The sequence below is a fragment of the Ranitomeya variabilis genome, chromosome 6 (assembly GCF_051348905.1).
Source record: "Ranitomeya variabilis isolate aRanVar5 chromosome 6, aRanVar5.hap1, whole genome shotgun sequence".
Classification (NCBI taxonomy): domain Eukaryota; kingdom Metazoa; phylum Chordata; class Amphibia; order Anura; family Dendrobatidae; genus Ranitomeya; species Ranitomeya variabilis.
The window spans coordinates 563,157,404-563,171,242 of record NC_135237.1 but is presented as its reverse complement, the minus strand read 5'-3'; the positions used below and the strand labels follow the sequence as shown (position 1 = coordinate 563,171,242).

The 13,839-nt window shown below is 37.6% G+C and overlaps 1 protein-coding gene across 10 annotated transcripts in view; it reads right to left on the bottom strand.

The window, feature by feature from the left end:
* Nucleotides 1–13,839, bottom strand: part of ADGRB1 (adhesion G protein-coupled receptor B1) — a 478,004-nt gene that overhangs the window by 27,073 nt on the left and 437,092 nt on the right. For all 10 annotated transcript variants that reach the window (XM_077271339.1, XM_077271330.1, XM_077271332.1 and 7 more), the window contains 2 exons: nt 5,887–6,058; nt 3,907–4,002 (listed from right to left, as the gene is read on the bottom strand). In XM_077271339.1, the coding sequence (XP_077127454.1) occupies nt 3,907–4,002; nt 5,887–6,058 (268 nt within the window). The remainder of the gene's footprint in view (nt 1–3,906; nt 4,003–5,886; nt 6,059–13,839) is intronic.

Genomic DNA, 13,839 nt, shown 5'->3' with positions numbered 1-13,839 from the left:
AGTAAACGATCCCTTCCAGGCATAACCTTGTTGTAGGGCCAGATAAAGTTTCTGTGTCCCAGGTGAATGGAGCCTGATTATGAAGTCATTCCCACAGCAGGGCGCGGGAGCGCCGCTGACAGCAAGCAGGACACGAGCTCACACAGGCCACTCCATATTGTGACGGCCCTCATAATCAGGCTCCATTCACCTGGGACACAGAAACTTTATCTGGCCCTACAACAAGGTTATGCCTGGAAGGGATCGTTTACTTATCCTTTACCACTGCCACTGTTGTGTGTGTATATATACCAAGGATCAGAGCAACCCCATGAATAAGACCCGGGAGGGTCGAAACGTTGGGTTCTCTATACAAGTATTATTGTGGCAAAACTTCTGTCTATCGTGTTTAAATAAATTTGGCATATACCCTTTTTTTTGCATCATACCAGAATTGAGTGTGCGGTGAATTTCTCTACATGATTGACTAGACCACACGGTCCGTTTCACCAGCACCTCCGTGTCTCTGACTCGAATGCACACCATTATTCTTACATATATAACTTCCTGACATGTGACCACTAGAGGTCCCTCATTCCATATCATGTCACATACAACTTCCTGACATGTGACCAGTAGAGGTCCCTCACTCCATATAGTGTCACATACAACTTCATGACATGTGACCAGTAGAGGTCCCTCACTCCATATCATGTCACATACAACGTCCTGACATGTGACCAGTAGAGGTCCCTCACTCCATATCATGTCACATACAACGTCCTGACATGTGACCACTAGAGGTCCCTCACTCCATATCATGTCACATACAACTTCCTGACATGTGACCAGTAGAGGTCCCTTGCTCCATATCATGTCACACACAACTTCCTGACATGTGACCACTAGGGGTCTTTTTGACTGAAACGTCGCCACAGGAGGCAGAATAAAATGTAAGATTTATCTTCACTGCAGTTTGAGGCGCTGTCTTTTTATTCATTTGGATATGGAATGCGTTCTGGGATGGACTCCCTGGTTTTGACATGTGCCTCTTTGTCTTTAAAGACTTGGATATTTAAGGGTGCGGTTTAACTTCTATTTTTTGGATATTCATTCCATATCATGTCACATACAATTTCCTGACATGTGACCACTAGAGGTCCCTCACTCTATATCATGCCCATACAACTTCCTGACATATGACCACTAGAGGTCCCTCATTCCATATCATGCCACATACAACTTCATGACATGTGACCACTAGAGGTCCCTCACTCTATATCATGCCCATACAACTTCCTGACATGTGACCACTAGAGGTCCCTCACTCCATATCATGCCACATACAACTTCATGACATGTGACCACTAGAGGTCCCTCACTCCATATCATGCCCATACAACTTCCTGACATATGACCACTAGAGGTCCCTCATTCCATATCATGTCACATACAACTTCATGACATATGACCACTAGAAGTCCCTCACTCCATATCGTGTCACATACAACTTCATGACGTGACCACTAGAGGTCCCTCGCTCCATATCATGCCCATACAACTTCCTGACATATGACCACTAGAGGTCCCTCATTCCATATCATGTCACATACAACTTCCTGACATGTGACCACTAGAAGTCCCTCACTCCATATCGTGTCACATACAACTTCATGACGTGACCACTAGAGGTCCCTCGCTCCATATCATGCCACATACAACTTCCTGACATGTGACCACTAGAGGTCCCTCGCTCCATATCATGTCACATACAACTTCATGACATGTGATCACTAGAGGTCCCTCACTCCATATCATGCCACATACAACTTCCTGACATGTGACCACTAGAGGTCCCTCACTCCATATCATGCCACACACAACTTTCTGACATGTGACCACTAGAGGTCCCTCGCTCCATATCATGCCACATACAACTTCCTGACATGTGACCACTAGAGGTCCCTCATTCCATATCATGTCACATACAACTTCCTGACATGTGACCACTAGAAGTCCCTCACTCCATATAGTGTCACATACAACTTCATGACATGTGACAACTAGAGGTCCCTCGCTCCATATCATGTCACATACAACTTCATGACATGTGACCACTAGATGTCCCTCGCTCCATATCATGCCACATACAACTTCCTGACATGTGACCAGTAGAGGTCCCTCGCTCCATATCATGTCACATACAACTTCATGACATGTGATCACTAGAGGTCCCTCACTCCATATCATGCCACATACAACCTCCTGACATGTGACCACTAGAGGTTCCTCACTCCATATCATGCCACATACAACTTCCTGACATGTGACCACTAGAGGTCCCTCACTCCATATCATGCCACATACAACTTCCTACCATGTGACCACTAGAGGTCCCTCACTCCATATCATGTCACTTACAACTTCCTGACATGTGACCACTAGAGGTCCCTCACTCCATATCATGCCACATACAACTTCATGACATGTGACCACTAGAGGTCCCTCACTCCATATCATGTCACTTACAACTTCCTGACATGTGACCACTAGAGGTCCCTCACTCCATATCATGCCACATACAACTTCATGACATGTGACCACTAGAGGTCCCTCACTCCATATCATGCCACATACAACTTCATGACATGTGACCACTAGAGGTCCCTCACTCCATATCATGTCACTTACAACTTCCTGACATGTGACCACTAGAGGTCCCTCACTCCATATCATGCCACATACAACTTCATGACATGTGACCACTAGAGGTCCCTCACTCCATATCATGTCACTTACAACTTCCTGACATGTGACCACTAGAGGTCCCTCACTCCATATCATGCCACATACAACTTCATGACATGTGAACACTAGAGGTCCCTCACTCCATATCATGCCACATACACCGGCATCATCCTGCTCCAACCTAAGTGCCTTGTCCATGAGCCATCAGAAAAAGAAATTGGAAGGAATTAGGTTGTGAATTATGAGAAGCATCAGTTCGGTATTACGAGCAAAAGGCTTTGATACTGTTTCTTAATGGACAGTGCCACATACAATAGGCTGAGGTGCAGGGACTCAGCAGACTGTATGATATACAGTATGAATGGCAGCATTATATACAGCAGCTCAGAAGACAATTATATTATAGACTTGGATAGATTGTCCCAGTAAAACACGACGGGAATGTAGCATTGTGTAGCTCGGTAGGACAGTGTTGTCACTGGCTTGGATACAGACGCTCGGCAGCACACAATCGGATCTTCAGAGCCTCGTTGTACAGACCGCCATGTCTGGACCAACCTGAATTTACAGTCTTATGGATGCTGTGAGGTTGCTTGTTTGGGTCAGGACTCCCAAAATCAGTACAGGTTTTACCGTCTGTAAAATATCTGCCTTAGGAGAAAGGTTACCAGTCACACCCACAGCATAGCACTATAATGGGAGATAAAAGGGGTTTTCCGCTTTTAGGACAATAGACCCCATTATTCTCTAAAATAACAGACAGAGCAGGTACTCGCCCTTCGCGGGTCCTGTACCACCTCTCCACCACCACCAGCGGTGCCGTCCCGTCAACATCTCACATTACCAGTGTAGCCAATCACAGTGGCTTGTACTGTCTATAAATCGGCACATTGGCCAAGCTCGATGATTGGTTACAGAGGTGATGTGTGAGGTCGAGGTGATGTGGCGGAGAGGTGGGTCTAAACCAAGGTAGGGTGAGTAATTGCTGGGTTGGTTATTTTAGGTATTCTAGAGCATTCGTGGTCCACTTTCCTGAAAGTGAGAAACCTCTTTACGAACAACAGATCAACAGCAATTTGTTTTTGGTCACCAGGTAGAAATCTAAAGTGAAATGTTTATAGTACGGCCAACAATGTGTCGAAAATTAAAAAACAATAAAGAAATCACATGTAGAAGTACCATTAACTGAGCGTGGCCATTCTGGAAGGATCCGCCGGAGTCCCCATTGCCTTCTTCTTGTCGGTCAACAACGCGGCACTTCACGGCATCCTGGACCTTAAAAAAATAGAAATGAAGATGTATTCCTTCAGAAATGATCACAGAATCTTTATCACTGATGATCCGCCAGCCAGTGTAGCAGATCGGTCCTTTGGCATAGACTGAAAGCAGTTGGACACAATCCTAAGAGACGACAGATATTTATTCTCATATTTTCAGGACAAATAAAGCACTTACAATTTAATGAAAATCAAATTTAAATTTTTTTTTTTTTTTTTTAAATCAGGCAAATTTTAATCTTTAAATGTTTTGTTCATCTCCAATATATGTCCATCCCTTGATTAAATAAATCTACAGTGTCTCCTACTGAAAGATCTTTACGTAGTACGTTGCATAACTGCTCTAACAGAAAAGAATCTCCTTCAATGTAAAAAAAAAATACTTATACATTTTTATTTTCTTTTTAATTAGGAAGAAACACATTTCTAAATAATGAACCCAACCAAGAATCTGTAACAGCTCAATTAACAGTGATCCAATATGTTGAGACCACAGGGTCCATAGAGTAAAAATGGGACCCAACAGCCTTTTTCTGATGAAATCGTAGGCTGGCGTTATGGTTTGCACTTTTCTAAAATTTCAGTCCAGGAGAGGGTTGTGTCCTCAGGATGAGATCCCCCTCTCCTTTGACAATGCCTGTATTCATTTAGCCTTTGTAAGACCCTGTTCACACCGGAGAGATATGCCAGAAATATTTCTCGACGTACACCTCCAACCTCTTCCACTGGTTTACTTTTGAAGACTGTGGTTGGATACGCCAACAAACTAGAGAACATATACTATTTACGGAGTAAAAACGACCAGGTTATGTGGGCCCCATGGAAACGTTCCACAATATGAACCATGAGTTTCGCGGCAACAATGTCAAAGTAGTGATAAGGCACACCAATATAGAAGTTTCTACAAGATCATGTTATATTACTTAGAGATAAAGATGGGCAAAAAGTTTTGCAGGACCTTGGTTTACCAAACACGTGGGTATCCGACCAGGGTCCTGAGAACTTCCTGTGCTGGCACTCAAATGCCAGCATCCTGGGCACCTCTGACTCCTACAATGTCATGACGTTGCATGACACCTAGATAATTAGTGTCAGCAACGTTATGAGGTTGCAGGAACCTTGTAAAAACCAGTGGAGCCCAGGATGATTGTATTCAAGTGACAACTGAGGACATTTTCAGGAAACTAGACAGGCTGCCACAAAATACCAACGTGGATGCTGAACCAGAGTCCTGAGAACTTCCTCAGTTGGCACTCCAACACAGGCAGCCTGGGCTACTCTGACGTCTACAATGTCATAACCTAATAACTTGGCCTCATGCAATGTCATGAGGTCACAGGAACCTTGTAAATGTCAGAGGATCCCACGATGCTGGCACTTGAGTGCAAGCTTAGGAAGTTTTCTGGACCCTGAACCAGCTGCCACAAATTGACTGGATGCTGAACTAGAATCCTGAGAACTTCCTCAGCTGGCACTCGAATGCCGGCAGCCTGGGCAACTCTGACCTCTAAACTGTCATGACGTCACATGATACCAAACCACTTGGCCTCACGCAACGTTACAAAGTAGCAAAAACCTTGTAAACGCCAGAGGAGCCTAGGATGCTGGAAATCAGTTGAATAGAATTGAAGCTCGAGGAAGTTTGAAGGACCATGGACTGGCAGCCACAAATTAATGACATGGACATTCCATTGGTGGTGAGGAAGTTTCCAGGACCTAGGACCAGCTGCCACAAATCACCAATATGGACACCTGACCAGTGTCCTGTGAATCTTTTTGCCCAGAATCATGTGTATCAATAGGATCATGCACGAAAATGACGAGAATATCGTGATAAAAGCTTGCACAACTTTTTGAAAGACTACAGATTTAAGATTCTTACCTCTCTTCTCAGGATACAATGAACCATGACAATGACAAAACCTTCCAAAGAGTCAAAAACAGCAAACAAGATCTGGAAGAGTGCCGAGCGCCGGTCTGTGATTGCGAGGACCGCAGACATCCACGTCAATGCCAAGAGGGGAAGGACAACACATGAGCTCCATAATGATGCCCTACAAAGGGAACATGATGACATATGTTAGGTTTTGTAATGTTTGCTAACAGAGCACTCACCACAGTGATCCACATGTGACATATGACTCCACCAAAAAAATACAAAAACACCTCAAGGTAGATTGATAGACCATCCGTCATCACAATACAACACCCAGGTTTCTTCACCACTCATGATTGATAAAAAGAGTACTAGAGTACGGAGATAGATTCTGTACGAACCAAGCCTTGGGTTTGTTAAAGTCCTGATATATAAAGCAAAAAGTGTACAAAAATTTAGAAGAACTCTAAAAATACATAAGGCTTTTCATCAGATCCTACAAAAATGGCCTGAAGCTTGTGGTGTGGACCGGTGTGGGGTTAGTAAAACTAGAAGTTTTGGTCGGAGTTTTCAAGATAAAAGAACATTTTTGAGTCTCTGCCATCAAAAGAATTTACTATCAGGGTCCAACCAATGGGAAGTTTGACATGGATATCTTCTCCCATTCAGAGATCATTCCAACAGCAATATTTGCAACCAAGAAAGGTGCATAAACCTCCATCCACCTCATTCAATGTCTCAAAAAAAATTCGAAAGTTTTCAACAGCGTCTTCTGTGATTAATAGGGTTGGTAGGAAATTATTTCGAACTCCAAATTTTCAATTTTTGGGGAGGAAATTTCTTTTAACCTAAACATTTCCAATGTAGTTTCTTCAAAAGTATTGAAGTATGAAAGAGTGAGAACATTGTGAAATGGAAGTCACTAGAATGTGAAATATCCTCAATTTTTTTCACTAAAAAATAAAAAAGTTGTTGCCAACATACAGCTTTGCCGGCTGTTTAAGAATTACTAATCCCAACATTGTGGGAGTTGTTGCTTCTCATCAGGTGGAAAGCTGTAGGTTACAGACAAGGAATATAAAAGGATGATGTACGTGATAACATTTGATAGAAAAACTGGATCTATTGCTACATCTGTTTCTGAACACATCAAAAAATTGGTTCAGGAAAAAAGCCAAACAGGTTTGGACAAAAAACGAAAAAGGCATTGAACCCAAAATAAAAAGCGCTGTAAATATAAATGTCTTATATATTAAAATGTTAAAGTATTGATACAAATATATATTTTCCATGAAGATATATGTAAAATGTGGATTTTTTACTTTTACCATAAAATTGGTAACTTTTTGTCTGGAGTAAGACATTTGGAGAATCTTGACTTTTGAAGGAGCACACACAGTTTTAAAAATAGTTTTTGGAGCAGTATTAGATTTCATTTACGGTAATTTGTAGCCATTACTTGACGTGAATTCAGTTTAGAAGTATTTTTTGGCTTTTTTTTTATACATTTTTTTATTACTACATTTGACCTATTTTGGTTTTATCCGTGTATAAAACACAACATAATGAAACCTCCTGATTTATGTTCTAATTAAACTAAATTTAATATATTATTTTTCAAAGACTTTGCAAAAAGACTGAGCCATTTGGTCTTTTGGCCCATTGTCTAATAAAGGAATGAGCAAAATATGAAAAATTTCATATTTGGTTGTTTTCGAAGGCCAACAAAAATGTTGCTAACATTTTACTCCTATAAAACTAAATAAATTCATACAATTGTTTTTTTTTTACGTTGTGGGGGGGGGGGGGGGGGGGTTGGACTACTGCCCTCTCTGATAGTAGTTTCCAAAAAATACCTTTCTGTTTTGACCATAGATAACATAAATGGTTATCAATACAACTCAAATCTAAAAAAAAAAAAAATCATGATCGAGAAAAAAAAAGTTAAGGCACATCCGGCATGTGATGCATTTCATCAGATCAACACACACATAACGGGGTCCTCCAGGAGTACGGTGATGCGGAGCCATCGCTAGACTTTCCTTCACCTGGGGAAAAGGTTCAGTTTGCTTCCTTAGGGTACGAGCACACGATTGTCTCTAAGACATCAATGGAGCCGCCAAAGTTTTCCTTGACGAAGCTGCATTAGGAAAAAGTCGTTGGTCAATCTTTGTCGGAATCTGCTTGAAACTGATGTTGTATGTTGTTTTTTATATATATGAAAAAGTGTTTTTTGGAGAATTTTCTTGAACAGAAACGCAAAAATAGAAGAGTTAAAAAAACTAAGAGTTTCGATTAGAAAGTTGGAGAGTTAATGCTCCGAAAACTCGGCAAAATACAACAACTCATGTTTAGCCCTGCATCTAAATAAAATACCATCGTCAAGACAAAATGGCGCACGGTCCATACCTAGCTACACCTCTAGACATAGTCTTAGCTTCTAAAAAATCAAAAAGAGAACTCTCCTTCCGCAGACCGTTCTTCTACAAGTCAATTTTTCACTAATTTTTTACATTTCCAGGACGCCTAAAGGAATGACTTGAAATGTGCTTCTGTACACCTGGAGGACCCCCTTAAAAAAAAATCAAATGGTTTTATGAAACATTCACCCATGATTGAAATTATAGATTAATTTCAGTACAAAATATACAAAACGTCATCGATAAAGGTCATTTTGCTTTCGGCACTTTGTTCCAAATTTGTCAAGATTCTCAACAATTTTCATAATGGCAGGAAATTTCAGTGGGGTTGTACAATGAAAAGGAGAGAAATAAAAACAAATAAATAAAAAATAGATATATATTTGTATATTAGCCCACTGGCAGGAAGAAATCTGCCATAGTCACCATAGCTGTCGCAAATGAAGTTAATAAATGTGACATACAAAAGCATGCAGAAACAAAAACAGAAAGAAGAAAAAAAGAAAAGAGTCAAACTGATGGATGGGGAAAGTTAATAGCTCAGATGCTGAACTGCTCCCTAATCCTGGTCATAGACATCAATGATCCTCCACGTTCTGACCGATGGGAAGAAGTGTCACACAATCGAGCGAATATTGGATTTTGTATTTATTGTTTTCAGACAAAAGCACAAAGAATGTAACGACCAATAAACGTAACCGTGCTACAACGGGAAGTTTTAGAAACACTTGTCAACTAAAATTTTGCAATGTGTCGAAACAAAAAATTTGCAATGGGCATCGTGGTGGTATATGGTCCATTGATGACCCGATCACAAGAATGTGGCTCTTATAGGACGTGTTAGAGCGGAGCGGTGGACGGGTGAAAACGGGCCCAGAAGGACCATAAGTATTTCTTATTCTTTATGAAGAAATAATTTCATATTGTTGAGTCCGATTCAAGACCAAAATGGGAGAATTCTTCAAACTAGAAATTGGGGGCAGAACTGCAGGGTCTGATATGTTCATGTCAGGATTTATGGCAGCCGAGCTTAACAGAAGACATTTACCCTATAAATGCGGAATATCTGAGACATCGCTGTAAAACCTTTACTGGCCTCTCTAGGATTTATGAGGACATTAAAATACACACTTATAAGTCATTCACGGATAGATTTCATGACAGATTGTAAATCAGACTTGTCTGATAGAAGTGTACATTAAATATTATTAGCCTTACAAACCAAGGGGTAATATTCGGCATTTTTTATATGAACGATGAATATTATTTACTAGATAGAGAAAATGTTATAATACAATGTACACAAAATGTAACTGCTATAATACTGCCCCTATTTACAAGAATATAACTACTATAATACTGCCCCTATGTACAAGAATATAACTACTATAATACTGCCCTATATACAAGAATATAACTACTATAATACTGCCCCTATGTACAAGAATATAACTACTATAATACTGCCCTATATACAAGAATATAACTACTATAATACTGCCCCTATGTACAAGAATATAACTACTATAATACTGCTCCTATGTACAAGAATATAACTACTATAATACTGTTCCTATGTACAAGAATATAACTACTATAATACTGCCCCTATGTACAAGAATATATCTACTATAATACTGCCCCTATGTACAAGAATATAACTACTATAATGCTGCTCCTATGTACAAGAATATATCTACTATAATACTGCCCCTATGTACAAGAATATAACTACTATAATAATGCTCCTATTTACAAGACTATAACTACTATAATACTGCCCCTATGTACAAGAATATAACTACTATAATACTGCCCCTATGTACAAGAATATAACTACTATAATACTGTCCCCTATGTACAAGAATATAACTACTATAATACTGCCCCTATGTACAAGAATATAACTACTATAATACTGCCCCTATGTACAAGAATATAACTACTATAATACTGCCCTATGTACAAGAATATAACTACTATAATACTGCCCCTATGTACAAGAATATAACTACTATAATACTGCCCTATATACAAGAATATAACTACTATAATACTGCCCCTATGTACAAGAATATAACTACTATAATACTGCCCTATATACAAGAATATAACTACTATAATACTGCCCCTATGTACAAGAATATAACTACTATAATACTGCTCCTATGTACAAGAATATATCTACTATAATGCTGCCCCTATGTACAAGAATATAACTACTATAATGCTGCTCCTATGTACAAGAATATATCTACTATAATACTGCTCCTATTTACAAGACTATAACTACTATAATACTGCCCCTATGTACAAGAATATAACTACTATAATACTGCCCCTATGTACAAGAATATAACTACTATAATACTGTCCCCTATGTACAAGAATATAACTACTATAATACTGCCCCTATGTACAAGAATATAACTACTATAATACTGCCCCTATGTACAAGAATATAACTACTATAATACTGCCCTATGTACAAGAATATAACTACTATAACACTGCTCCTATGTACAAGAATATAACTACTATAATACTGCCCCTATGTACAAGAATATAACTACTATAATACTGCCCCTATATACAAGAATATAACTACTATAATACTGCCCCTATGTACAAGAATATAACTACTATAATACTGCCCCTATGTACAAGAATATAACTACTATAATACTGCCCCTATGTACAAGAATATAACTACTATAATACTGCCCCTTTGTACAAGAATATTACTATAATACTGCCCCTATGTACAAGAATATAACTACTATAATACTGCTCCTATATACATGAATATAAGTACTATAATACTGCTCCTATGTACAAGAATAGAACTACTATAATAGTGCCCCTATGTACAAGAATATAACTACTATAATACTGCCTCTATGTACAAGAATATAACTACTATATTACTGCTCCTATATACAAGAATATAAGTACTATAATACTGCTCCTCCTATGTACAAGAATATAACTACTATAATACTGCTCCTATGTACAAGAATATAACTACTATAATACTGCTCCTCCTATGTACAAGAATATAACTACTATAATACTGCTCCTATGTACAAGAATATAACTACTATAATACTGCTCCTATGTACAAGAATATAAACACTATAATACTGCTCCTATGTACAAGAATATAACTACTATAATACTGCTCCTATGTACAAGAATATAACTACTATAATACTGCTCCTATGTACAAGAATATAACTACTATAATACTGCTCCTATGTACAAGAATATAACTACTATAATACTGCTCCCTATGTACAAGAATATAACTACTATAATACTGCTCCCTATGTACAAGAATATAAGTACTATAATACTGCTCCTATTTACAAGACTATAACTACTATAATACTGCCCCTATGTACAAGAATATAACTACTATAATACTGCCCCTATGTACAAGAATATAACTACTATAATACTGCCCCTATGTACAAGAATATAACTACTATAATACTGCCCTATATACAAGAATATAACTACTATAATACTGCCCCTATGTACAAGAATATAACTACTATAATACTGCTCCTATGTACAAGAATATATCTACTATAATACTGCCCCTATGTACAAGAATATAACTACTATAATGCTGCTCCTATGTACAAGAATATATCTACTATAATACTGCCCCTATGTACAAGAATATAACTACTATAATACTGTTCCTATTTACAAGACTATAACTACTATAATACTGCCCCTATGTACAAGAATATAACTACTATAATACTGCCCCTATGTACAAGAATATAACTACTATAATACTGCCCCTATGTACAAGAATATAACTACTATAATACTGCCCCTATGTACAAGAATATAACTACTATAATACTGCCCCTATGTACAAGAATATAACTACTATAATACTGCTCCTATATACATGAATATAAGTACTATAATACTGCTCCTATGTACAAGAATAGAACTACTATAATAGTGCCCCTATGTACAAGAATATAACTACTATAATACTGCCTCTATGTACAAGAATATAACTACTATAATACTGCTCCTATATACAAGAATATAAGTACTATAATACTGCTCCTCCTATGTACAAGAATATAACTACTATAATACTGCTCCTATGTACAAGAATATAACTACTATAATACTGCTCCTCCTATGTACAAGAATATAACTACTATAATACTGCTCCTATGTACAAGAATATAACTACTATAATACTGCTCCTATGTACAAGAATATAACTACTATAATACTGCTCCTATGTACAAGAATATAACTACTATAATACTGCTCCTATGTACAAGAATATAACTACTATAATACTGCTCCTATGTACAAGAATATAACTACTATAATACTGCTCCTATGTACAAGAATATAACTACTATAATACTGCTCCCTATGTACAAGAATATAACTACTATAATACTGCTCCCTATGTACAACAATATAAGTACTATAATACTGCCCCTATGTACAAGAATATAACTACTATAATACTGCTCCTTTGTACAATAATATAACTACTATAATACTGCTCCTATGTACAAGAATATAACTACTATAATACTGCCCCTATGTACAAGGATATAACTACTATAATACTGCCCCATGTACAAGAATATAACTACTATAATACTGCTCCTATGTACAAGAATATAACTACTATAATACTGCTCCTATGTACAAGAATATAACTACTATAATACTGCTCCCTATGTACAAGAATATAACTACTATAATACTGCTCCCTATGTACAAGAATATAAGTACTATAATACTGCCCCTATGTACAAGAATATAACTACTATAATAGTGCCCCTATGTACAAGAATATAACTACTATAATACTGCTCCTATGTACAAGAATATAATAACTATAATACTGCTCACTATGTACAGGAATATAACTACTATAATACTGCCCCCTATGTACAAGAATATAACTACTATAATACTGCTCCTATGTACAAGAATATAACTACTATAATACTGCTCCTATGTACAAGAATATAACTACTATAATACTGCCCCTATGTACAAGAGTATAACTACTATAATACTGCTCCTATGTACAAGAATATAACTACTACAATACTGCCTCTATGTACAAGAATATAACTACTATAATAGTGCCCCTATGTACAAGAATATAACTACTATAATACTGCCCCTATGTACAAGAATATAACTACTATAATACTGCTCCTATGTACAAGAATATAACTACTATAATACTGCTCCTATGTACAAGAATATAACTACTATAATACTGCTCCTATGTACAAGAATATAACTACTATAATACTGCCCCTATGTACAAGAATATAACTACTATAATACTGCTCCTATGTACAAGTATATAACTACTATAATACTGCTCCTATGTACAAGAATATAACTACTATAATACTGCTCCTATGTACAAGAATATAACTACTATAATACTGCTCCTATGTACAAGAATATAACTACTATAATACTGCTCCTATGTACAAGAATATAACTACTATAATACTGC